This window comes from Crocodylus siamensis, chromosome 11, assembly GCF_052110815.1.
Source record: "Crocodylus siamensis isolate JL-2025a chromosome 11, ASM5211081v1, whole genome shotgun sequence".
Classification (NCBI taxonomy): Eukaryota; Metazoa; Chordata; order Crocodylia; family Crocodylidae; genus Crocodylus; species Crocodylus siamensis.
Window position 1 is genome coordinate 28,325,582 of NC_143405.1, and position 24,977 is coordinate 28,350,558.

Genomic DNA, 24,977 nt, shown 5'->3' on the forward strand with positions numbered 1-24,977 from the left:
TGAAAATTTCAAATGACCCCAGTCATGCAGTATGGTGCTTTACTTTCAACTGACTGCCTTGTTAATTTTGTATTTAATATTCACTTCCTTCTAATGTGACACCTGGAATTTCCATAAGATGTATTTACAAAGTCTGATGGTTTCTCCTAATCTTGTAACAAGATATCTTTTATTATTTATTTTGGGCCATCTTGGCAACAAATACCTTTGTCACAGCTGACAATGCATCTGATGAAATAAGTATGCTACTTACAGAAGCTTATATTATGCATCTCTGATTTAGTTAGTCTCCTAGTATCAACCTGCAAGTATCAGTCAGGCTGAATCAGCATACAGAGGCTCTGAAAAGCTTTACCTATGATAAAGAAAGTATATCCCCATCATTTATGTTTTTTGCTCTGCTCAGATCTAGCATGTACCGAATCAGTTGTGCCTATAAACCTGAGCAAATCATCAAGATGCGCAAAAAGCTTAATCTATGCCTGACTGTACCCAGCTCAAGCCCATCAATAAATAAAGAAATGCATCTGAATCCCTTGTTGATGAATCCTCAGACAAGAGATCATGGCACAGAGAGAGACTGGTATAACTGAGAAGAATTTTCCCAGTGTTCGAGACTTACAACTCACCCTTCATATTTTTCATCTTTCAGTACAGCAGAACACAGAGGAGAAACAGAGTGATCCAAAATCACAACAGAAAACAAGGTAAAAGTTCCAATGGCATTACCAGCAATTAGCAGATTGACTCTCTCCAACTGATCTAATCCAATATAGGTATGGGTATGGACTCTGGTAGAAAATCTCCAGGAAGAAGAATAGGACACAAAGGTCCAAAACCCAGAAGTACTGCCACAGCCCAAGTTCTGTCTCTCAGGCATTCAGTAAGTAAAATCATTTTTAAAAAGGAAGTTACTACTTGCTGGAGGCAGTAATAGGAAGTATAAATGGATAAACATGTTCAATTCCCTGGTTGTGACTCAACCATTTACTGTTCTCAGAACAGAGAGAAGGGTATTTGGGTTGAAATGGCACTTGGTGCTCTAGCACAGTGGTTCTCAACCTTGTTTGTACCAGGACCCATTTGTAAACATCAATGGCCAGTCCTGACCCACTGCTCCCCACCCCCTGACCCCAGGTCCCCAGTGTGTGATGCAGGAGGTGTGTGCGCAGGTCATGGGGGCCCCCAACCAGCCCCTCACAGGCTGGAACTGCCAGCCTGCAAGAGAAAAGCCCTGGTTTCCCACATTTTTCTCCTTTAAAAGGGAATCCATTTTTAAAGTTTGTTCACATCCCTGTTATATATTCTTGTGACCCACTTTTGAGTTGTGACCCACAGCTTGAGAAATGCTGCTCTAGCCTACTATGAAGGAATGGATTTCTAAACCCTTTGCACTCGACTACCCTATCTGCATCCGTATGATTCATTTATGAAGTCATACTACAAGATTACCTCAGAATATCACTGAAGATTTGTTAGTTGCAAAAGATTCTAACCTAGTCCTAACCGAACATGGTTCAGTACATATGCAGAAGTTATGTCAGATGAGCTAAGATTCCTGGATTAGCACCTCCAGATAGTCCTTCCAGATCTTAAATTTATTTCAGTACTTTTAAAACTAGTTTACCTTTCCCCAGAGCATGTGAAACTATAAAAAGGCAGCCACATCATAAGTGTTAATGGAATCCTGACTGGGTGTCATAAAACTTGGTGAAGCCAGACTTTCATGGCAACTTCCTCTTTCAACAAAGTGCTGATCTGCAATTACTTGGACAGAAATTTGAGCTTCCTTCCCCTTTAACTTGGAAGTTACAAGAAAAGAATATGTAAGGTCTTAGAGACATGTTGCTTTTGTAGTGCTATACGTGTCCTTACAGGCATACAATATGCTGGATCTCCTACAAAAAAAGTTCTTGCTTGAACAAGAAGTTCTTTGTGGTTTTGTAGCACAGCAGTTCAGCAGAGCAGGCAGACAGCAGGTGGGGGAGAGGTGAGGAGAACAGTACTTCTCAGTCCTCCCCCTGCACTCACCTCCCCTTCCTCCACAGCAAGTGACATGAAATGAAAGTGAATTTGTAGCACTCTAGCTAGGAGTCTATACACATGTGCCTACCTCATAGTGCTTTATTTTTACAGCACTACAAAAAAGAATATGTCCAAGGCCTAATAGGAAAGAAAAGAAAATAAGAAGTAATATTTGGCATTGCCCTGGAGGTGCCCAGCCAGGTTCACAGCTGACCATACAAAGTAATGCTATGTGCCATTCCCCAGCAGTGCCCCGGGCCCACTCCACCAATCCCAGGGAAGAGGAAAATAAGTTTTGTTAATTTTTTAATTAGCCTATTTTATCCAGTGAAGAATGAATATAGTTCATAGAGAACTGAGCAGGGGGTAAGGAAGAAGAGAATTTAGGCATAATCTAATCTTGTACCCGTCTTTATTTTTGTGACATACCAAAATACCTTACATTGGTGTTTCACATCCACAATATGCGGGCAAGACTGAGGACAGTATATAAGGTCAGGAAATGGAAGCCTTCCCCTTCTCAAGTCATTAGTTCAGGTTCAGTCTTCAAGACTGAAAGTCATTGTTGTCTGATGGCTGTTGTTACTGGCTTTGGCTTTCAGTTCAGTTAGCAGTATTTATATCTCAAAATTCACAACATGGTTGGGAGTATCAGCAGAGGCATAAGAACAGATGCCACAGAGTCCTATCTCCCCTTTTACGTTAACAGGCAGTTCGTGGCTTTGTGTCCCTGAGTACCACAAGAATTTGATCACAAAGAAAATGGCTGAGCCTCTAAGTACTAGCAACTATAAATTCAACACATTTAGAGAAGGAATTACACCAAGGTGTTTGATATCAGGAAACCATTCCATAACACTGACATCTATTACACTGCTCAACAGCCTTCACAGGGTACTGGAGGAAAATAGCACTACTTAATTCATCAAAATCAAACTGGACATAATGCTGAAGAGATCGATCTTGCTTTGCCCTAAGAAGACAGAGATGCAGCTTCTGAGGTCATCTTACCCAACAGCTATGCTCGCATATTGATTGTGCTACATAAATTATGCATCATTTTATGTCTTAATTAATCTTGTACCTTAGTTACCAGGTAGAAAAAACAATATACAGGCTGCACTCTGAAATTTAAGTACAATTATCATTTCATCTAGCTTCTTCCCAATTATATGTCAGCTTTCCCAACTTTCCTGAAATGACTTCCTACATATAACAGAAGACCTTTAAAAACATCTTTGGAGGCGGATGATATTAGTAAAAAAAAAAAAATGGTTTCTGGCAACAGCTTGTCCTTTGCTGTCCACTCATAGTCAGGACTTAGATTTTTCTTGAAGCTTAAATGGACAAGTCAGTACATGACAAACTTTGCTTCAGTTAATAACTTCACGAGGGCCCTAGAGCAATGTACTCAATATTGGAATACTAGAAGGAAGACAGAAAGCCTGTGCCTTCACTGCTCCAATTGCTAAAAATCTAATCACTTTTTTGGGGGGAGGGTGGGAAGGGGGGAAGAAAGGGACAGAGAAGAGCTATTCGTTCTAACAGAATGGCCAAATTATAATTTAGGGAATTATATTTTGACTATTTTTTTTAAATCCTCTAAATGAAGGAATACAAATAGAGGTGGACCAGTCCCATATCAGATTGGCACCGATATGAGGAAAACTGAGTATCAACAATTGGCTTTTTTTGTCTGATGTGGCCAATAATGTGTCCGATAAATGCAGAGCATGCAGGTGGGCAAGAATGCAGCCTGGCTGTGTGGAGCAGCCAAGTCCTGCTGGTAAGTCTGTTGTGGGGAAAGGGGTGTGGGGGGGTTGAATTGAGGTCCCCACCGTGACGGAGGAAGTAGGAGTGGGAGTGGGGCTGAGACAGGGATTGCTATCTTCGAATCAGAAAAAAACAAATCATACACTGAAGTCAAACACCTACTACAATATGTTTTAAATTTATTATAAAGAATATTTTTGTCATGGTTTGTGTTTTTGTACTGTATATGAGGTAATTGCATAATAACTCAAAACTAAATTCTTAAGTCTTTTATAGTGGGTGAGTGTGCATGCGCAATTGCACATGATGGGGTGTGCATGCACACAATGAGATAGGGTGCGCATATGGGAGTGTGCAATGAGTGCGGGTGTATGTGATGGGAAGTGCGTGTGCATGTATGCGTGTGATGGGGATGTGATGGGGTGGGCACGTTATATGGCAGTGAGAGCATGTGATGGGGATGTGTGCATGATGGGGGTATATGATGGGGAGGGTGTGCATGCGTGCAATGAGGTGTGCACACATGCAAGTATGATGGGGGGGTGTGAGAGAGAGAGAGAGAGGTATATGCTTGCCCTGGTTGGGCAGCACCTGCCCCCACCCTTGCCCCACTCCCTTCCTCACCACAGGGGGAGTTGATCTGCCCCGTTCTCGATACCCTCTGCCCTCCCTATCTACCACATCAGACTTGCCAGCTGCATCCAGCTCTCCAAGCTGCACTCCTTGCTGTTTGCATGCTGCGCTGTGGCTGCAGGCATGCACGGGCATTCATCAGCTAAATTAATTGGCCACATCAGGCCGATTTCCAATACAATCAATTTTGTTTATACTGGTGCCAGTCCAATATTGGACCAATATATCGGGCACCTCTGGTATGTGTGTGCATGATGAAGGGTGCATGTGTGTGCATGATGGGGGTGGGTGTGGATATATACATGATATGTGTGTGTGTGTGAGTGTGTGATGGAGGGTGTGCATGATGGGGTATGGGTAGAGGAAGGGGAGAACTGAGGTCCCCACCATGAGGGAGGAAGTGGGAGTGGGGCTGAGGGTCTGCCATCTTTGAATCAGAAAAAAACAAATCATACACTAAAGTCAAACACCTACTATAACATGTTTTAAATTTATTAAATGAAAGTCATGATTTGTGTTTTTGTACCGTATATGAGGTGATTACATAACTCAAATTCTTAGTCTTTTATAGTGTGTGCAGTGGGGTGTGAGAGTGAGTGTGTGATAGCAGTACAACAGGGAGTGCATGACGGGCTAGGTATGTGTGCAACATGGGGTGTGTGATGGGGTGGGTGCGTGATAGCGTAGGTGCATGTGTGTGCATGTGCAGTGGGTGGGTGCACAATGGGGTGTGCGTGTGCATGATGAGAACCGTGTGTGGGTGCGCATGTGTGATGGGTATGTGCACGTGCGTGTGCATGCATGTGTGATGGAGTAATATGGGGGTGTATGAGTATATGTTGGGCAGGGTATGTGCGTATGATGGGACAGGTGGGTGTGTGCATGATGGGGTGTGCCTGTGTGGTTGGGTGTGTATGCAGGTATGATAGGATGTGTGTGGATGCATGACAGTGTGGGTGGGTATGTGTGCACGCATGATGGTGTGTGTGATGGGGTGGGTGGCTGTGTGCATGTGGGTATGATGGGGTGCAGTGGCAACACATAGGGGGTGCATGGGAGTGCACGTGCACCCCCCGACAGCTGCGTTCCTGGGCGGGGGGGCACGCAAGAGTGCTGGTGCCCTCCCTGAGAGCGCTGGCTGGGGAGTGCACCAGGAAAAACAGTCCCCTCACAGCCGATCCCACTGACCCCGAACTGCCAGCAGCGCGCTGCTGCCAGTTGTGGGTTGGCAGGATTGGCTGCAGGGGTCACTGACTGTCCACGGGGGGGGGGGCAAGGGCCCCCCTGACTCAGGAGGCAGCAGTCATACCTGTGATGGGCTGGGTGGATTTATGATGAGGTGTGTGGGTGTATATGTGTGAGATGGGGTCGGAGTTTTGGGGGGGGGGGTATAATGGTGTGTGTGTGTGTGTGTGTGTGTGTGTGATGGGGTAGGTGGGTATGGGTATGATGGGGGAGTGTGCATGTATAATGGGGGGTGTATGCTGAGGTATGTGTAGGTTTGCAGCATGATGAGAGTGCGTGTGCATGATGTGTGTGTGAAATGGGGTGTGGCTGTTTGTGGGTGGTCACAGGGTATGTTGGGATGCTGTGTGGCATTTGTCAGGTGCAGGTGTGTGTCCTCTCCTGCAGTCAACTCAGGCAACACTGTGGTGTGGGTATGTGGCATTTGTGCAGTGTAAGGAAGGGTGGGATGGTGTGGGGGACCGCCCCCCCCAATGGCAGAGCAGCAGGCACTTAGGGCATTAATGCCCAGCTCCAACCGGCGCTGCACATGGCAGCGAGAAACGCATCCCCCCGCTGGGCAGCCTCTATTGCATTCCCACATGGGACGGAAGCCCCAGGCACTTGAGATAGCTGCCTTCCCTGCCCTGGCCCCAGGTTCCAGTGCCTGGGGCTTCCCTCCTGTGCCAGATGAGTGTGGGGGCAATAGAGATTGCCCAGCAAGGGCTGCACTCCTCGCTGCAATGCACAGCACTGACCAAAGCAAGGCACCAGCATCAAGCAAACCCCCTGCCTCATTGCTGCTGCCGCCCCTGCTGCGTGCCATGGGGAGAGTATGGGAGGGCCCACATATCCTCCCACACCCTCCCTCACACTCACACCCTACCAGCTTCACTTCACACTGATGCCACCCCCTTGAGCACAGGCTCTGCACTGCTGCCAGACCTAGCCCTACAATCCACACTCCTGCCCAGCTAGAGCCCTGCCCCTACCCCTCACTTCCCTATTTGTCTGGAGGAAGTGGGACGCTGAGGAAGCCTGCAGCAACAGCCCCACCTGGTGCTAGTGGGGCCAGGGCTTCTGCCCATGAGGGTGGAGGCAAGGCATGATAGAGTATGTTGGGGTGGGTGTAGGCACCTCCCTCCCACTCTCATGTGCAGAAGGGCTGGGCAGGGTACAATTCATTGGCAGGTGCTGTGGGTTGAATTAAAGTGACTAGCGGGCAAGATTCAGCCCACGGACCATATTTTTCCCACCCCAATGTAAAGGATAGTATATGAAATATAATGATCAGGTCTAGGAAGTGGATGCCTTTGCTACCCACTTGCTTCCCCTCTTTGGTATTTATACCTGTCAATAGCTAATTTCAGTATTTCATCCCAGAAATGTGCACAGGGTTACCTGTTAACAGAGCTTTACAGGATCTTATTGACAGTACTGCATGCCATTTTGAGTAACAAAGGAGAAGGAAACAACATTATGCCTGGATTGGGTACCAAGGGTTCCTTTCTGTTTCCTGAAGTTTCTTTGCAAGGTGGTAAAAATAGCAAATCAATGAAACAGATGGGAGATTTTGCCATGGCTGCCTTCAAATTTCAACTCCTTTTTTTTTATTCGCTGGCACCTTTACATGGATTACCCTAATCCTGTACCTTAACTTCCACAGAAACAGTCAGCACATAGTTGAACCAAAACCTAAGTAAAGATGAAGTTGATATCATTGAAATTTCTGGAAAAGAAAGAGAAAAAAAGCAAGCAACCAGATGCCTTCTTTGCAGAACGGGAAAAGGTTCCTGATAGGGCTGCACCAATAGAGATTTTTTGGGCCAACACCAGTGGCTGATTTTTGACAAGCTATATGGACTGATCCCAATCTGATTGCCAGGCAGCCAGGCAGCTTGGAGAGCAGCATCCAGCTGGTAAGTCTGTTGTGGGGGAATGGGTGAGAGAAAGGGCATGGGGGGGAGGGAGAAGGGCCCCCAAGGTGAGGGAGGGAATGGGGCTGAGGCAGGTGCTGCCCAGCTGGGATGGGGAACAGGACAAAGCCACACCTTTTCCAGGGGGTAGCTCCTGCTGCTACATGCACCCCAGGAGCACACATGGGGACATGTGTTCCCTGGATCTATGCGTTGGGCAAGAGCGGGCTGCTGCTGTGGGCTAAGGCTGGCACTGGGCTCTTCCCAGCAGGGGGACTGGGCCATGCGGCACTTGGGGTGGGTGGCAGCAGTGCTGGGAGAGGGTCTATGGTGAATTCTGGGGTGGCTGTAGCCCTCCCCCTGTTGCCCCCCACTCCCAGCACTGCCGCCACCCGCCATAAGTGCAGCCCTGGCTCAACCCTTCTGCCAGGAAGAGCTCAGCACAGCCCCGGCCCCAGCCCACAGCAGCCGCCCGCCGTTGCGTGTGCCCCAGGAGGACGTGCGGGGGGTGGTGCATGCAGCAGACGGAGCTGCCACTCCCCACCTCCCATGTCCCCTGGACGAGCTGCGTGGCTCCCTTCTGTGCACCGTTGGCTCCCTTCTGTGCACCGCCCTACCCTGGCTGTGCAGCACTTGCCTCAGCCTACTCCCTCCCTCACCATAGGGGAGTCAATCTGCCCTGCCCTGCCCAAGCCCCTTCCCTCCCCCTGCTCCTTCCGCCACAACAGACTTACTTGCCCGATGCTGCTCTCCATGCTGCCAAGCTGCGCTCCTGGCCACCACCTGCGTGCTGCAGCTGCGCGCGTGCACAAGGCATTTATCAGCCACACTATCAGCCACATCAGCCAAAAAAAGTCAACTGCCAATAATGTCAATTTTCCTTATATTGGTGCTGATACAATATGGGACCAATGTATTGGTGCACTTCTAGTTCCTGAAATTATGATTCACACTGCAGAGCTAAACATATTATTATGAGATAATAGAGCTTAAGAGGAAAAGCTAAAAATATTTCAGATTGACAAACTTACTAATGAACGTGTTACTGAGCAGAAAAACAATAGTGCAAGAAATCTGCAGAAAACAACTGTATTTTGTATAGCATCCTAGTAGATACAGAATGCCTACAGCAGGGGTGGGCAAAATAAGGCCCGCAGGCCATATCTGGCCCGCTAGGCCATTCTATCCAGCCCACAGGACCCCTAAAAAAATTTAGAAAATTAAATATTTATCTGTACTTGGTTCCTGTCAAAGATGACAGGAATCAGAGGCAGTAGGATACAGGGGAAGCCCTGGTGGGCTCCTGCAACTGGGCCCATCCAGCCCCACCCAACCCAACCAGAAGCCTGTCCTGGGGCTTCTGGCCTGGGACCATGTGGCTCCTCAGCTGCACTGGCACAGGAAACTCAGGTAAGGGTGGGGAGGGGGGAAAAGGGCAGGGGAGGACTGCAGGCAGGGAACAAGCTAGTGCTGTGTGGGGGAAAAGCGGCTCCTCCCCTGCCCCGTGGCCGGCACTCCCTGCCGCACCGGGCTATCCTGAGCAGGCACAAGCAGCCCCATGCGGGCTGTGAGTGGCTGCAGCACAGGGCTTTGGCCACGGGGCGGGAGAGGGGCTGCTTTTCCCCACGCTCAGCACCAGCTTGTAACCCGCCCCCCACTGTCAGCTGTGCCGCGGTAGCTTCAGGCTTGCCCAGTGGGGCTGTGCCGCACTGGGCAAAACAGCAGCAGCAAACACTGCCCAGTGCAGCAAGAAGGGGGACCACTTTCCTCCGTGCCAAACAGTTGCTGCTGCCACAGCACAACCCCAGCAAGGGTCCCCAGAGCTGGTGCAGGGCCCAGGCTGGTAGCAGGGGCAGGTTACAAGCTGCTGCTGGTGCAGGGGGGAAAAGCAGCCCTGCCCCCGCCCCATGGATGGCGCCCCATACTGCAGCCACTTGCAATCATGTGGAGCTGCCTGTGCTTCCTCAGGACAGCCCCACGTGGGCTGTGAGCTGCTGCAGCAGGAAGCACGAGCCATGGGGCAGAGGAGGGGCCACTTCCCCACATTCAGCACCAGCTCGTTTCCTGCCGGCGAGCAGGGGGTCAGGGCTGCGTGCTGAGGGGGGCACTGGGAGTGAGCAGGTGTGGGGCCCATACCAGTTTCCCAGGGCCAGCGCTGGCAGGGCCCAGGAGTACAGGGGTCCCAGTTGGCAGAGGCTCTATGGAGCTGGGCCAGCTCCCTCTTCCTCTTTGTGCAGCCCAGCCCGGCTCCACAGACCCCAGCCAGCCTGCGCCCCGCTCTGGGCCCTGCTGGTGCTGGCCCTGGGACACTGGTCCCAAGACATTGGGACACTGGTCCCAAGATGGTGACCAGGGGGTGGGGTTACCCACGCGGCCCTCGACAGCCTGACAAAACCGGGTAAGCGGCCCTTTAGTCAAAATAATTGCCTGCTCCTGGCCTACAGGCTCTACAACAGAGGTTGCCCACTCTGTATATTACCCACTATAATGTAGAAAAGAAAATCCTAGAGGTACAACGTCTGCAGGACCCTGTAAGAGAGATGCCACTGCAAGTCTCTCAGTTTTATAACAGAAATGATATTGTATATGTCTATCAAGAGTGAAATTTTCAAATGGTCTTCCAATCAAAGTAGTGGGGACAAGGAATCTGAACCACTTTAAAACTGAACTGGACACATTTATGGAAAGGATGGTGCAATGGGACATGCAGTTCTGGCTTAGAATCAGTTGACATAACGTGGAGCCATGTGTTTGCAGTCCTAAGGTTCGATTGTGGTATGGAAAGTGTTTGGTCATTCCTCAAGACTTTGCTAGTTTCCAGCTGGGACCAGGAAGAAATCTGTTTTCTTTCATGAATGCTACTGGCTTTTGGAGTATGGGGTAGAAACAGACATTTCACCTTCATCTGCAGCATTAGTATGTTGGCTACACCTAAGCCTGTAGGTTTTTCACTGGGGTGCACTGGTGTATTTGACAGCCCTTTTGCTCAGGGCCATGTGAATCACTAAATTTAAGAGCAGGAAAATGTTTTTTGCCCAAGGTCAGCCCATAGGCTTGAACCAAAGGCTTTTTCTGCCTTCCTCTGCAGTATGCACCAAGGTCCTTTTCCATTATCTTCTGAGCACATGCAGAGCAACTACCTCCCTACTGTTGCAGAGGCAGGACACTGGCAGTGGTCCTGTCGCCCCTGCTCTTATATGATACGTATGATATGCTCTTGGTGTCCCAAGAACTGTGTTTTGTAGGCGTGCGTGAAGCCTGAAGCGGTGCTCTGGGGGATTCTGTGTGTTAACTACTACCTGCCAACACAAAGGACAGGACAGGGTAGCTCAGAAGGCCCCTTCCAGTCCAATGTTCTTACCTGCCCTAGAAAAGTGAGTGGATGCCAATACCGTCTATGCAGGTGGCACTTGGATTCCAAGTGTTTTGGCACAAGGGGCCATCTTTCTTGTTCCGTGTTCACAGGGCCCCTAGGAAAATGGGGTCCTCCCTCTTACAACATAAGCAGCAGAGGAAGCTGGCTGCAGGGACGAGGGCTCCGTGGGCCACACAAACTCTCGGCGCAGAGCTAGGTGCCAGCAGAGGTTGTACCGAGATACATGGCGCTGGAAAGGCGCGGGCTGCGCCGCACCCCTCAGAAGCAGGCGAGCTCCGCCGGGCAGAGGCGTCGCCGACGGGCTCAAGCATCTCCTCGGCGAGACGCTTCAGGCGCCCCGTGCCCCAGGCGGAGCCGCTCCCAGGAGGCGGCTGAGGGGCAGCGACAGGACGCCGCCGCCCCCGCGGCCTCACGTCCCAGGGCCGGAGGCAGCTGGGGAAGCCGCTGCCCCGCAAGGAGTCTCAGGAGCGGGCGGGCGACGGCCCGAGCCCGGGAAGGCAGCCCCCGAGAGCCCCGAGGCGGCGCGCGAGCAGCCCCGCCGCCCTTACCGTGGATGCCGGTCTGGTGAGTCATGGCTCCGCCGCGCCGCGCCGCGATCAGTCCCGGCAGGAAGCGGCTCTGGCTGCAGCCGCACTTCCGGGTTCCGGCGCTGGGCGGGCGCGGGGAGGCTGCTCGTGACAGCTGCGGCGGCTCCCGCCCGCCGGCCGGACTGAGGCGGCGCGCCGCGGGCACGTGGCGACAGCCAGACCTGAGCCCGTGTCCCGGCGCCGGGACGCTCTGGTAGCGACGCAGGTCCCAGTCTTAGGCGACGAGCCCGCGTCTGATCCGAGCCCACGTGCGGTGTGGGGCAGCAACCCCAAATCCAGCGTTTGAGAGCCCTTCTTAAACCAGGCTACCAGTGTATTAGTGTTGCCTGGCATTTCGGCGCGGGCGGCAACCTGTGCTGTGGAGCTAAAGTAAACTAGGAGAAATACTTAGCTGAGCCTTTAGCAGAGCCCAGATGTTCTTCTACCAGCAGCACTAGAAGAGGTCTGCACTGCATTAAGGCTTGTAAAAACAAAAAAAGTCCCGAGCCCTCTTACAAACAGACCTCAGTGATGTTGTGTCGCCTCTCTCCGTGGCCCCCTCACGTCCCAAAGGGGCCCTTCAAGTTCATTCCTCTGCTGGTTAGCAACATAACCTCTGGCCTGAGAGACCTGGAAGGCTTTTTTGTGTCATAGGGACGCGTTGCAGCACTGGGACTGGTTTGGGGCTTCTCTTGCAGTTATATTCAGACCTCCCCTGCCCCAGCATCTGGTTTGGTTCCTCTACATCAACCTCATCAGAAACGGTCCTTTGAAACACCCTCTAATTTTAAGTGCCAAGCAGCCTTTCCTGGTTGTACCTTTATTAAATGTCGCTGAAATCACTAACATAATGAAGGGGAGGTGAGCGGGTGGAATTGGGGTGCTAGCCCTGAGCACTCAGCCATGGGAGGGAGGGTGCAAAAATAGCAGCAGCTGTTCTGCCAGCCCAACTGCTGCTCTGCCACTGGTAGCACAACTAATGGCACTGCCCCATGCACAGCTACCACCAGGGCGCTCAGGCACCCAATTATGCCAAAGGTCATAAGACTTGACTTCCTCCTCCCACAGGAGCTTTTTTACACAGATATTATTTCAGCATCCTGGAAAGAATGCTTTTCTAATAAGGCCTTCCCTGTGACTGCAGGTGGCTAGCATCTCCCAGGAGGCATCTCTGTTCTGCTAACTGGCCTTGCTTCAGTGCTGGCCTCCCTGCAGACTCCTGGGCTGATTTTTTTTCTAACACCATATGGTTATACAGCTGGTGCCTTTTCACTTCTTTTTATCTCCTTTATGCGTACTCCTGCTCTGTCACTGCCAGTTTCTATTTCCAACTACTTCTATGAGACTGTTGGTTGATCTTCCCCTGGCTGCCTTCATCCACTGACTTACAGTAACTTCTAACCCTGATGATTATATATCACATATTACCCTTTACATACAAAGTACTGCCTCTGCTAGCACCTGTGAGGCTTCTGGCCAGGGAGGACCGCTCACCCAGGAATCGATGCTTCCACCCAGGTCCAGATTTGGCACTGTGGGGACTGCGGCTTCCAGGTTCCTTCCAGTGACAGCCAGGTCAGGGAGAGCCTGCAGCGTGAGCAGAGCCTCCTGGTAGCATCCTTCAGGGAACAGGCAAAAGAACTACAGGAGGAGGTGGCGAGGCTCCGAAGCATCCTCTGCCATGAGGCATTTATCGATTCAAAGCTGGAGGTTGTAGCGGGCAAGGCTTTTAGCCATAGTCCAGGCCTTCCCAGCAACAAAATTGAACAGAGCACCTTCTGTGGCACTGGGAGATGTGAGTGCTGTGATTGGCACTAGGCAAGCAAGGGACAGCAGTTTCCCTATAAGCAATGTGGCTGGCACAGTGCCAGGGGATTGGTGGACCACATAAAGAATGCTTGGCACACAGCCAGAGGACTGGACAATTTGGAATAAGAGAAGTTACAAAAGTAATGGACAAAAAAAGGAACATGTGTTTTGTGTTGCCACTCTGGGGAGACAGGAGCAGCCTTAGACTTCTTGTTTGAAGAATGAGGAATCCAGAAACTAACATCCCACACACCCAGCAGAGGATCCAAGGTCGATACCACGGAAGATTGCTGCTGTAATGCCTGAAGGAACCGCTTGCCGGGTCATATTGCAAGGAAGAATACTGGTAATAAGCCTAGGGGTTACTATTAAAAGTTCACTTGATACCAAATCAGATGAGGGGTCATGTGAATCTTTGAGGGTCTCTGGTAAAAGGAATCCTAGAGGCAACAATTGACAAGCCAGGAGCCAGAGACGGATTGATGGTATCAAGTTGGGAACTATAGCCAGTTGGCAAAGGTAATCTCTAGGGGTTGGGAAATCAAGGACCGCACCCTAGAACCCTATATTCTGTCTTAGCTATCCACACAAGGGTGTTAGAGAGAGAGCTAATTCTTGATCAGATTAGCTCTGGGCAAGTTGATAAAAGTAAGCATTATGCCCAATTCTGTTGCCGCTCCCACACAGCTGATTCCTGAAGCATTGCAGCATTTTGTGAAGGAGCTAAAAATTGATAAGAAGGACCCTTGGCAAACACTGAAATTTGCTGGCCCTGATGCATGGTTAAACTTTTGCAAATCTTGGGAGTTGTTAGCTACAGCAGTCAAACCAAAACCGTTGAAGAGAAAAGGGTGGCACTCATTCAGGGTCTACTGCAGGTGAGCCAAGCCTTACATAAGGAGATTCAAGAGTTACAAGGGATTGTAGAGAAAGAAAGGGTTAGGTCTCCTGCTTTAGTAAAGGAGCAAAAAAGTTAGGTCTGCTGCATTAGTCGAGGAGGAAAGGGTTACATCTGTGGCCTTAATAGAGGAGGAGAAATCTAAGTCTGCAGCCTTGATAAGGAGGTAGAGAATTGGAAGACCACCCAGAATTTAAGCTTGCTTAGTTCTTCTGAAAAGAAGGAAAGGAGGAAGAGAGCAGAAAGAGAGCTGGTTGCAGTCATATAGGAGACAAAAGAATGGAAAAGTAAAACAGGATGCCCAGGGTGAGGTTCGTGCATTTTAGAGCAATCAAAGCAGGATGTAAAGGGTCGGTCAGATCACTCAGTGCCAGGAGGAGATTGCCCTCCTGCAGGCTCAGCTAAAAGCCAGCCCTGGGACTGTGGCTGCTATTCACCCTCAGGTTGCTGACTTTGCTGAGGATGATTCTCATCTATACCCACCCCCATATGAGGATAACTGTTGTGTAAACATAGAAGTCTGGGGGGAAAAGCAAAGTAGGTGCTTTGTACCCAACTGTTCCAGGAGGGGATGGGCTGGCAGCTCTGCAACCTACTGCACCTATGGCACCAGTGGCTGTGCAGTCTACCCACAGGATGAATGTCCATGGAGGATTAACTGGCACTGACACAAAAGCTGAGAGCTGCCCCTTTCACCTACTCAGGCTGAGGCTATTGTAGAAACTCTGGGACCTCTTAACCAAGAGACGAGCCTCAATTGGGTTACTGGAGTCCATAACCTGCCTGCATTTCACTATCAGCTACACACCACTGCAACAGCATAGGGTGCATTAAGCCCTCCAATGTTTTTAGTTCTCCCACCTGACCTTAAGTATGGATATGCAGGAGGCCAGAGGGAGACCTTGCAACACGTTTTGCATTTTATAATACCTGGAGAGAATTTGTTAGGTTTGTTTTACTCAGTAAAATATAAACCAGGAGAGCACCCAAATGCATTTGTGGCAAAAAAAAAGAAGGTTTTGGCTTTGTTATCTGGAGTGGTGCTGATCCCACAGCAGAGATATGCAAACTGGGATGTCCCAGATGTCAAAGTTCCATTGTTGCAGTCCCTTAATAGTCAAATGAAGGTAGCTGCAGGAGACTTAATTGAGACTACCCCATCGGACAGGATTGAAGCAAGTTGGGGGATGTGTTTATGGCTACTAATGTTTTGTTTTCATCCCCACCCAGAAAGGAAAGGATTGCAGTTTATGCTGGAGTGCCAGAGGCAGAGGCAGAGGCCAAGGCACTCAAACAGACTCCTGGGGAGGTGAGAGGCCCATCCATCAGTTGCTCTGTGATTGGTGGTATAGAGGCAGTTGTTAAGGTATGAGCCCTGGGAAGCAATTGGTGGGGTTCCCATATCAGAGCTGCTTAACAGGCTGGCATGCCATCAGGAAGAGGAAGAGAAGGGTCACAGGTCTCATGAGAGGGAAGCACATAACCATAGCCATATTAGGACTGCCTGGTGTCCTCAGTCCGACTGAATGAATTGGCGCCTGTGTCTTTTGATCAGTGGGGTAGGCCAGAGGTTAAGGTGTTCTGGGAAGAACCAACACTGCAGGGGACACTGAGGCAGCAAACAATGCTAATAGACACAAGTGCTTCCATCTCCATCGTTAGATGCGAGGACCTCCAAACGTCCCAGCTAAAAGGCTCCAAGACACAAACTCTAGGATTTAAGGTGCAAGGTTACTGTGGCACCTTTAACCAACCCCCTGCAATTTTGGGTGGGAAAACGTGCCTGCCTGCCTTAGGCCCAGTATGTCTTTCCTCTCATACCACTAGGAGGGCAAGGAATCTTAGGGGTGGATGCCCTGCGCCAGCTCCATACAGTGGTGGATTTGGCCAATAATTTAATTTTAGTTCAGTCAGAATATAACTGGCCAGCCACTGATCCAGATGTGCAAGTCATTTCAGCCGCATCCCGCTGTACTTCTTTAAAAGCTGACAAAAACTTGGTAGAGTCACAGTGGCCTGCAGATGTCCAGGCCATTGTTAACACAGTTCCTACCGTCTGGGAACGCAATAAGTTGGAATGTGGCAGGACAGACACCACTGAAAAGGTAGAGGGTCCTGATCCATCCCCACAAAACCAATACAGGTTCCCAGCAGCTGCTGAACCTAATATTTATCAAATCATGCAGAGCCTCGTGCAACAAAAAGTCCTAGTTGAACAACCCAGTACCAAAAATACTTCAATTTGTCCAGTCTTAAAGGCAGATGGAAAAACCTGGCTACTTGATTAAGCTCACAATAGTCAATAGCGATGTACCCCTCCATGAGCTGCTGTGGTTGCTAAGTATCCAGAGGTTATAGCCCCCCTAGCAGAGGGTGCTAAATGGTTTTCTGTTCTGAATTTGTCAAAAGCCTTTTTTGCCACCCCTCTGCACCCTGACTTGTGGTATAAGTTTGCCCTTTAAGAGTCAGCAGTACACATTTACCCAAGCCTCTCAAGGGTTTCATAATCATAACATACCAGCCATCTGCCACTCACATGTAATAAAAGTGTCAGACTTGTTTCCTGTTTCTGATTGAAATGATGTTATCTCATATGTAGATGATATTTTTATTACTGCTGCCACCAGAGAACAGTGTTCGGATCACACTCAAACAGTTCTGGTCATTATATGTGACTTTGGATTTAAGATCAGCCCACAGAAGGCACAGCTGGTGCAACAACTAGTTAAGTATTTGGGCACTGAATTAGGAACAGAGGGCCATACCCCTGATAAGCAAAGAACTGTACTTCTGTGCAAACTTCCAGCTCCTACTGACTTAACAACCCTCTGTTCATTCTTGGACCTGACAGGGTTTTCACGTGAATTTATTGAGTTCTACATTGAAAAAGCTGCTATATCAGCTACTAAAAAAGGGTCAGCCATGGGAGTGAGGCCCTGCTCAGCAAAGTGCTTTTAGTAAGTTGTTGCATGCCCTGATGCAAGTTCCAGCATTGGCCTAGCCTAGACCAGAGTTACCTTTTGAGTTACGTTTAGCTGTCTCAGAAGACAGCTTAGGCATTGTGCTTTTGCAGGACAATGGCACTGGGCTAAGGCCTATAGCCCATGCATCATGAATACTGAGCCAAGCTGAACAAGCATTCACCCCCCTGTGACAAGGAAGTCCTTGCTCTAGTCTGGGCCTTACAGTACTGAGAATATTTAATTGGCAACAGCCCAGTGGTCTTGCAAACAAGCCACACTCCTGTCAAATATGTTATATCAGGCAATAAACAAAACAAACAAACAAAAAACCAACCAATGAAGGCAAGGTTTCTAATCCTTGACTGGCTCTATTAAACTGAAATGTGACTGTACAAAAGATCCCCCACCCATGCCTTGTCCCTTATGCCCTAACAGCACAGCCAGTGAAAGGAGGGGAGACACCTAGTGAAGTCACTGATGAGTGCCTACTACCACAAATTACAGCACAAAAACCAAGTCCTTGTTTGTTTTTTGCACTATGATCCAGCTCTAGAAAATGTGGAGGGTATTTTAGTGTGGTTTGTTCATGGGTCTAGTTACTATCAGGAAGGGAAACCCCATGCTGGGTTTGCAGCAATGAAAGTGACTGAAAACAAATTCCAGCAGAAGCCTGGACAGAACCAGCAGGAACACCTAATGGTTCATAAAAGATCCTGTGAACCCCATTCTGCTCAAGCCGCAGAAGTGGTGGCTTTTGCGGTGGCACTGGAAAATTCCAGAGGCACCACTGGTTGGGTTTGCATGTTCTCCGATTTGGATTGAGTAGTGCATGCACTGTTCAACTGGTTACCCTTATGGGAATTGAGGGGATGGGTCTCTTCAGACGGGAAACAAATTACCCATGCACAGCTACTGCGGTATGTGTGGAACTTAGCAGAACAACTCAAGGGGCCTGTTAGCATAGGGAAAGTAAAGGCACACCAAAAGGGTCACAGACTGCTGATCTAAATAATCAAGCAGATGTCACAGCTAAGGACGGAGCCCTAAAAGGCCCTTTTTGGATACTGCCTGATAAGATTACCCCAGTAGCAGCAGCTAAAACAGGATCCAGTCAGCCTGAACTCAACCTATGCGCATTGCAGGCCTTAGACCCCCAAGTCTAGAAGCTAGCAGAAGAGAGGAAAAGGGGAGAGTGGACAATTTGGAAAAATGAACATCGATTGGTGCTGGCACAACAGGGGAAGATGGATTGCCTGTATGGGTAGTTCCACAGGGAGTAAGAAGGGAAATGGTGGGCCTAGCTTACAGAGATGGCCATTTTGGGGCCCTTGAAAACCCTTGAAAGGTTATCAAATGCTGGCTGGTGGCTGAACATGAGGGAATACTTAGAACATTACATCTACAATTGCATCCCTTGTGCAGCAAATAACCCAGACTCACAAATTGTAAAGGGACCTTTAGATAACCAACCCATTTTAGGGCCATGGAACTGCCTCCAGGTAAACTATATTGAGTTGCCCTGGAGCAGAAAAGGATTTAAGTACTTGGATTTAAGGAATTGGTAATAGTGGATGCCTTCACCAAGTGGGTAGAAGCAATTCCTACTCATAAAAATGATGTGCTTACCGCTGCCAAAGTCCTAAGGGCAGAAATTTTGTCTCAGTTTGGGCTCCCTGGTGAAATTGACTCTGACCAAGGTCCTCACTTTGTGCGGAAGATAATGCAGGAACTTTGTGAGGTCCTGGGTATAAAACAGTGATTTCATATCACAGGGCACCCTCAATCCTCAGGCCAAGTTGAAAGAACTAACCGCACCTTGAAACTGGCCTTGCAAAAGGTAACTGAGCAACAAGGCAAAGACTGGGATGAAAAGTTACCTCTGGTCTTAATGGCTATCAGAGGAACTCAAGCAGCCCACGGATTTTCCCCACATGAAGGTATGACAGGACGCCTTCTGCGCCTTCCTGAACAATGGTGGTTGGGAGATGCCATTCCAGTTTCTTTGCAACCTCATATTCTAAATGATGCTTGGATGGGCAACTTGTTAGCAACCATGTCTGAAACTCACTGTCAGGTTACAGGCACTCTGAAAAGAAATTATGCTAAGATGGATGTGACAGGGGTCCAGCCCTACGCCTGTCTAACAGAGGCCTGACCCTCTGTCTCTGGTCTACCCGCCCACCTATCTCTTCTGCCTTGCCTTGATGGAATAATAATTATGATGGGACTCAGGTGGGAGGCTGCCCATTTAATACCCCAATGCTAGGAGTTGCTATCCACCACTCCAAACCTCCCCTACATGGTGGCCCACACCTCGCAGATGGTATAAATGCCAACCTATGCCCTAGGGCATTGGATTGGCTCACTCTCTGTTGCTGTGCCTCTTGGCACTGGGGTCTGCCCCTGTCTCTGCGCCACCTGGCGCTGCGCCCCCTAGCACTGGGGCTTTACACAGTAGTGTGCCCCACTGAAGCCTCCTCCTCCCCAAATAGCCTCAGCCTGGTCCACCGGACAAACTATAACACAAACATGAGCCCGTAGCCTATAACATAATAGAAGTCCTATAAGCCACACTCTGGCTCCTTAAACACCCCAAACTGCTCCTCAAGTCTTGAGTCCCCCTGTCCCCCCTCCAGCTCTGGGTACCTTGTAGACTTCTGGAGACTCATCAGCCACAGCAACAGTCTGGCCAGCAGCCATCGCATTCTGGGGTATTTCTGCTATGCAGAAGCTCTCTTCCCCAGGCTGCTTGCCAGAGACCTTCCCCCTGCCAGCCTCAGCCCTGGGGTTTATATGTGCCCTGAGGCCTATCCCTTTCCTGTCAGCTGACCAACCCCTACCCTCCTGGTGCTTGGTGTTCCTGTAGCCCCAGGTCTTAGAGAGGCAGCCTTAGTAACAGGGCTAGGTTTCCCTGTTACAATGGACAAACAATTGGGCCCTCGGTTAAAACTTAAAGAGTGGCAGGTGGGAGATCAAGTAATGTATTGAGCCTGGGATGCTAAGGATGCTTTCTATCCTGTGTGGAAAGGCCCAGTATACATAAGTAACAAAGTCAGCCCTACTGTATATCAAGTGGAAATCCATAATGATAAGGTAGAAGTATGCAAGTAGTACCACTCCTCACAGCTGAAGGAGTGGAAGGGCAATAAGTAATTGGAGCAGAGCTCCTCTTAGTTTTGTTTTTCAGATGCAGCCCAGCGCTAAATCCCTGTCCTGCAGTGGGGCATGTGATATGTGGCATACAGAAGACCCACTCTCGGTGCTGCTGTCGATGGGGCCCCAAGTCCTTCTGATCAAGACACCACCCAAAATCTTAGACAGCTCAATCCTAAAGAAAATTCTGGATTATTTTGTTGATGTTATTTAATTGATTTAGCATTTATTTTCCTTTATGTATGTTTTTGTAAATGAAACATAGTATAGAATAGTATTTAGAGTATAAAATGGCATTTTAAGAATATGTTAGTGTTATTAGAAAAAAATAGTTCTTTATATGTTTTAGATTTGATGGTTTTACTGAAGAGTATCAAGGCAATTGCTGCATTATTTTTAAACTATGCTGGGACAAGGTACTACTATGTAGTCAAGATCAGTATGCAAGAAAATTGAATCCCTAAAAAGTGGCAACTTTGTTGGGCTGGTTGCCTATTGCAACCCACATCCTTAATTTGGCTTTACACCCCCTTGTGGTGGTCTTAGCTCTGGGAATCCTATTATCAACCACCCAGTGTGTGCTCATTTGCCAGACACAAAAACTCTTGGCCAGGTTGGAAGATAGAACAAGGGAAGAAGAGATAAAAGCTCTCCTCTGAAACTCCCTGTAAAGTAAGTTCACACAAGACACAGTGGCCTGCTCATGAGAATATCCATGTCTCGGATGCAGCGGCAACCCGCATGCCTTGAGTCACATGTGAGAGGTCAACCAATGTCTGTGTGATGCCACCGTATTTCGGGGCATCAAGGAGGGGAGTGTAGCGGGCAAACTGAGGTATGCAAAGGCTTTTAGCCATAGTCCAGGACTTCCCAGAACTAAGCAACAAAATTGAACAGAGCATCTTCTGTGGCACTGGGAGATGTGAATGCTGTGATTGGGCACTAGGCAAGCAAGGGACAGCAGTTTCCCTATAAGGAATGCCTGGCACAGAGCCAGAGGATTGGGCAATTTGGGATGAGAGAAGTTATAAAAGTGATGGACAAAAAAAGGAACGTGTGTGTTTTGTGTTGCCACCCTGGGGAGACAGGAGCAGCCTTGGACTTCTTGTTTGAACAACGAGGAATCCAAAAACTAACATCCCGCACACCCAGCAGAGGATCTGAGGTCGATATCACCAAAGGTCGCTGCTGTAAGAAACCACTTGCCAGGTCATATTGCAAGGAAGAATACTGGTAATAAGCCTAGGGATTACTATTAAAAGTTCACTTGATATCAAATTGGACGAGGGGCTGTGTCAATCCTTTAGGGTCTCTGGTAAAAGGAATTGTTAGACCATTCCAACGACTCGGGAGACAACGATCCAATTGCTCATGAGCCCTGTTACTCATTAGCCAGAGCAGGCAGGGAACAAACGCTACTTGCACACATTCATAGTTTCATAGTTTCTAGGGTTGGAAGGGACCTGAGCAGATCATCTAGTCCGACCCCCTGCCATGGCAGGAAAGAGTACTGGGGGTCAAACGATCCCAGCAAGGTGTTCGTCTAACCTCCTCTTAAACACCCCCAGGGTAGGAGCCCGCACCACTTCTCTTGGAAGTTGGTTCCAGACCCTAGCCGCCCTGACCGTGAAGTAGCGCCTCCTGATATCTAACCTAAACCTATCCTCCTCCAGCTTGTGACCGTTATTCCTGGTCACTCCTGGCGGTGCTCGGGAGAACAGTGACTCCCCCAGTGCCTGCTGATCTCCCCTGACTAAGTTTATAACAGGCCAGTAGATCCCCTCTCAGCCTTCTCTTATGGAGACTGAACAGGTTCAGGTCCCGTAGCCTCTCCTCATAGGGCCTGCCCTGTTGTCCCCTGATCATATGAGTGGCCCTCCTCTGGACCCTCTCGATGCTGTCAACATCCCTCTTGAAGTGTGGCACCCAGAACTGGATGCAGTACTCCAACTGCGGCCTGACCAGTGCCACATAGAGGGGGAGCATTGCTCACAATAGCTTTATTTAGAGTGGAGATAGCTTTGGGCAAGCTCCCTCACAAACACCCAGTCTATAAACACGGGGAGCAGCAGTGAACAATAGTTTTTTCCCCACATTTATACACTTTGGTTTATACTCATTAGCATTCACTCCACCTTCATGCCTCCTTTTGTTCCACCCATTTCTTCTCCCCTCTCAAGCTCTGCCTCTATTTACTGTTTGCTTCATTAGCATGGGATTGCCTATGCATTTTACTAACTTACATGTCTTTGCTATGAGTGCATGTCTAAGACCTTGACTCCTGCTTTTCGATCAATGGGTGGACTTTGACCAAAACCTGGAAGCTTCTGGAGGCTTCTTTACCAATCACCATTTACCTTTTTGCATATGTTCATCTTGGATTCTGTTACCAATTACATGTTGTTTTTTTCACATTCCAATCTGTTTTTCTGTCCCATGTTATACCATCTTCCACATTTCTAAAACTTCACCTCATTCACAGCACACAGACTTACTTGCTGCTTTTTCAGAAAAATGGTTAACACAGTTACGGTGGTTACTTAGCATAAGCAAATGGCTGGCTTAGCATAAGCATTCATAAGCAAAATCTGTTCACCTAAGTGTTTGCAATGTACTTTTAATATATTATTCTGCCTTGTGGTCAGCAGCTCTGCTAGGCCACAGGTTACAGCCCTGTATTCAGCTGCAAATCCAGTGCTTTCTAATATCCAAATATTGTCACCTTAACTGGAGGAAAAAATGCCAGATGCAGTGCTAGAGAAGAGAGAAGACATGGACACCCAACAGGGTGGGAGCTGGATGCTTGTGACTTCTGGCAGTATCTTCACCTCCATCTGCAGTGGAGGTACAGAACAGATATGTAGCCTTAGCAGCAGAGAGGGAGGGGCATGGTCCATTGGTGGAGGAAGAGAGGCTAGGCCTCAGCAAGTTGGGAAGGATCAAGATGACAACCACCAAGAAGGAGCAAAGAGTGGTGGTGGTTGGGGATTCCCTTCTGCAGGGGTTGTAGGGAGCCATCTGCTGACCTGACCTGTTGTCTTACCCGGAGCCCAGATCTAAGATGTCACAGAGGGACTACTGACCCTCATTCAGCTGCTCATCCATGTGGGCACCAGCAATACTGCCAGGGGAGACCCTGAGCATATCAAGAGTGACAACAGGGCTCTGGGTGCAAGGCTAAGGGGGTCTGGGTCTCAGGTCATATTCTTGTCAATCCTTCCAGTCAAGGGAAAGGGCCTGGGCAGGAGCAAGTGCATCACACAGTTCGCTACCCGGCTGCACAAGTGGTGTCACCATGAACACCAGCTGCCCCCGGAGGCTGGGGGGCATGGTGAGCTCCCACAGGTGATGGCAGAGCTGTCAAAAGTGGGGGAGGAAGTGGGTGGTGAGTGCTGACCAGCTGCAGACACCACCGGCAGCGTCAGCAGCGGCCAGCGGCAACTGGGGACTGCCCGCAGACACCACTGACAGTGTAGGCAGTGGGGGGGTGCTAAGTGAGCAGCGACTGCCCACAGGGAGTGCACCACCACACTCAGGGGGTGCACATGCACCTACATGCACTCCCTACGCATTGCCAGTGGATTTCACCAGTAGGGCTTTGGCTTCTTCAACCATGGGATATTCTTCCAAGAAGAAGGATTGCTGGGAAGAGATGGAATCTAACTGATAAAGAGAAGGAAGACCATCTTCACAGACAGATTCACTAACCTAGTGAGGAGGGCTTTAAACTAGGTTCACTGGGGGATAGAGACCAAAGCCTTGAGGTAAGTGGGGAAGTGAAAGACCTGGAGGAAGAGCAAGCAGGAAGGGGCAACAAGGGAGAGGCTGTCATACTTCCTGAGAAAGGGCAATCAATTATGTGATGTCTGTAGGTATTATAGGGCTTGCTAGTACTGCCCTGTGCTCGTCGGCCTACAGGTGGTAACAGGGTAGACCTTGGCTATGGATCACCAGGTCTGCCAGGAAGTGGATCTTACATTTTTCTCACCTGCCACAACTTTGATGATCTTTATATTCCCGGGGGGGCAATGCCCACAGTGATCCTGCCATGTCTTGATCGCTGTGTCTTCGGTGGGGCTCCATACCTCTCCTTTACCCCAGCTTAACCTCTCCAGATGGTGTTTTATGATGTTCTTTTGCAGTCAGGTTGTAGTGCTGCCTGTTGTAACCTTCTCTGCACCCCAGGGTGTCCTAGTGCCTCGTTTGGGTACACCCTTTCAAGGGCTTGTCTTGGCTTGTGCAAAAAATAGCAAAAGAAATCACATAATCCCCCCCCCGCCCCAGCTGCTTCTCAGCCTTCTTTTTGGGCTCTGGCAATGTCCCCAGAACAAATCCCTTAGTCCATTCTCTACTGTGCGAGCCTGCCCTGCACCCCTATGAATGTTCACAGTCTTTCATGGTCTCCCCCTTGTGCAGGAAGGCTCTACCTGTGACTGTCGATTTTTTTCCCTTCGGACCCTCCTCTGGATCCTCTGCTGGAAAAAACTCCAGTCCGTAGATTCACTCTGGCCTTGTGAATTCCCTTGCTTCGGATCCTCAGCTGCGGCTCCACTTCAGAGATTCCCACTAGCCCCTTGTTCGCAGGCCTCTGCCTGCCTCAGGGTCACTCCTGCAGCATTCTTCAGGCAGGCTCTGCAGTTT

The 24,977-nt window shown here is 49.3% G+C and overlaps 1 protein-coding gene across 1 annotated transcript in view; it reads right to left on the bottom strand.

Moving 5' to 3' along the window:
* The window catches only part of TWF2 (twinfilin actin binding protein 2), a 106,809-nt gene extending 95,186 nt beyond the window's left edge, over window positions 1–11,623 (bottom strand). The window contains exon 1 of the mRNA XM_090021338.1: window positions 11,496–11,623. Coding sequence (XP_089877464.1) covers window positions 11,496–11,520 — 25 coding nt within the window. The 5' untranslated portion in view covers window positions 11,521–11,623. The remainder of the gene's footprint in view (window positions 1–11,495) is intronic.
* Between the last annotated feature and the right edge of the window lie 13,354 nt (window positions 11,624–24,977).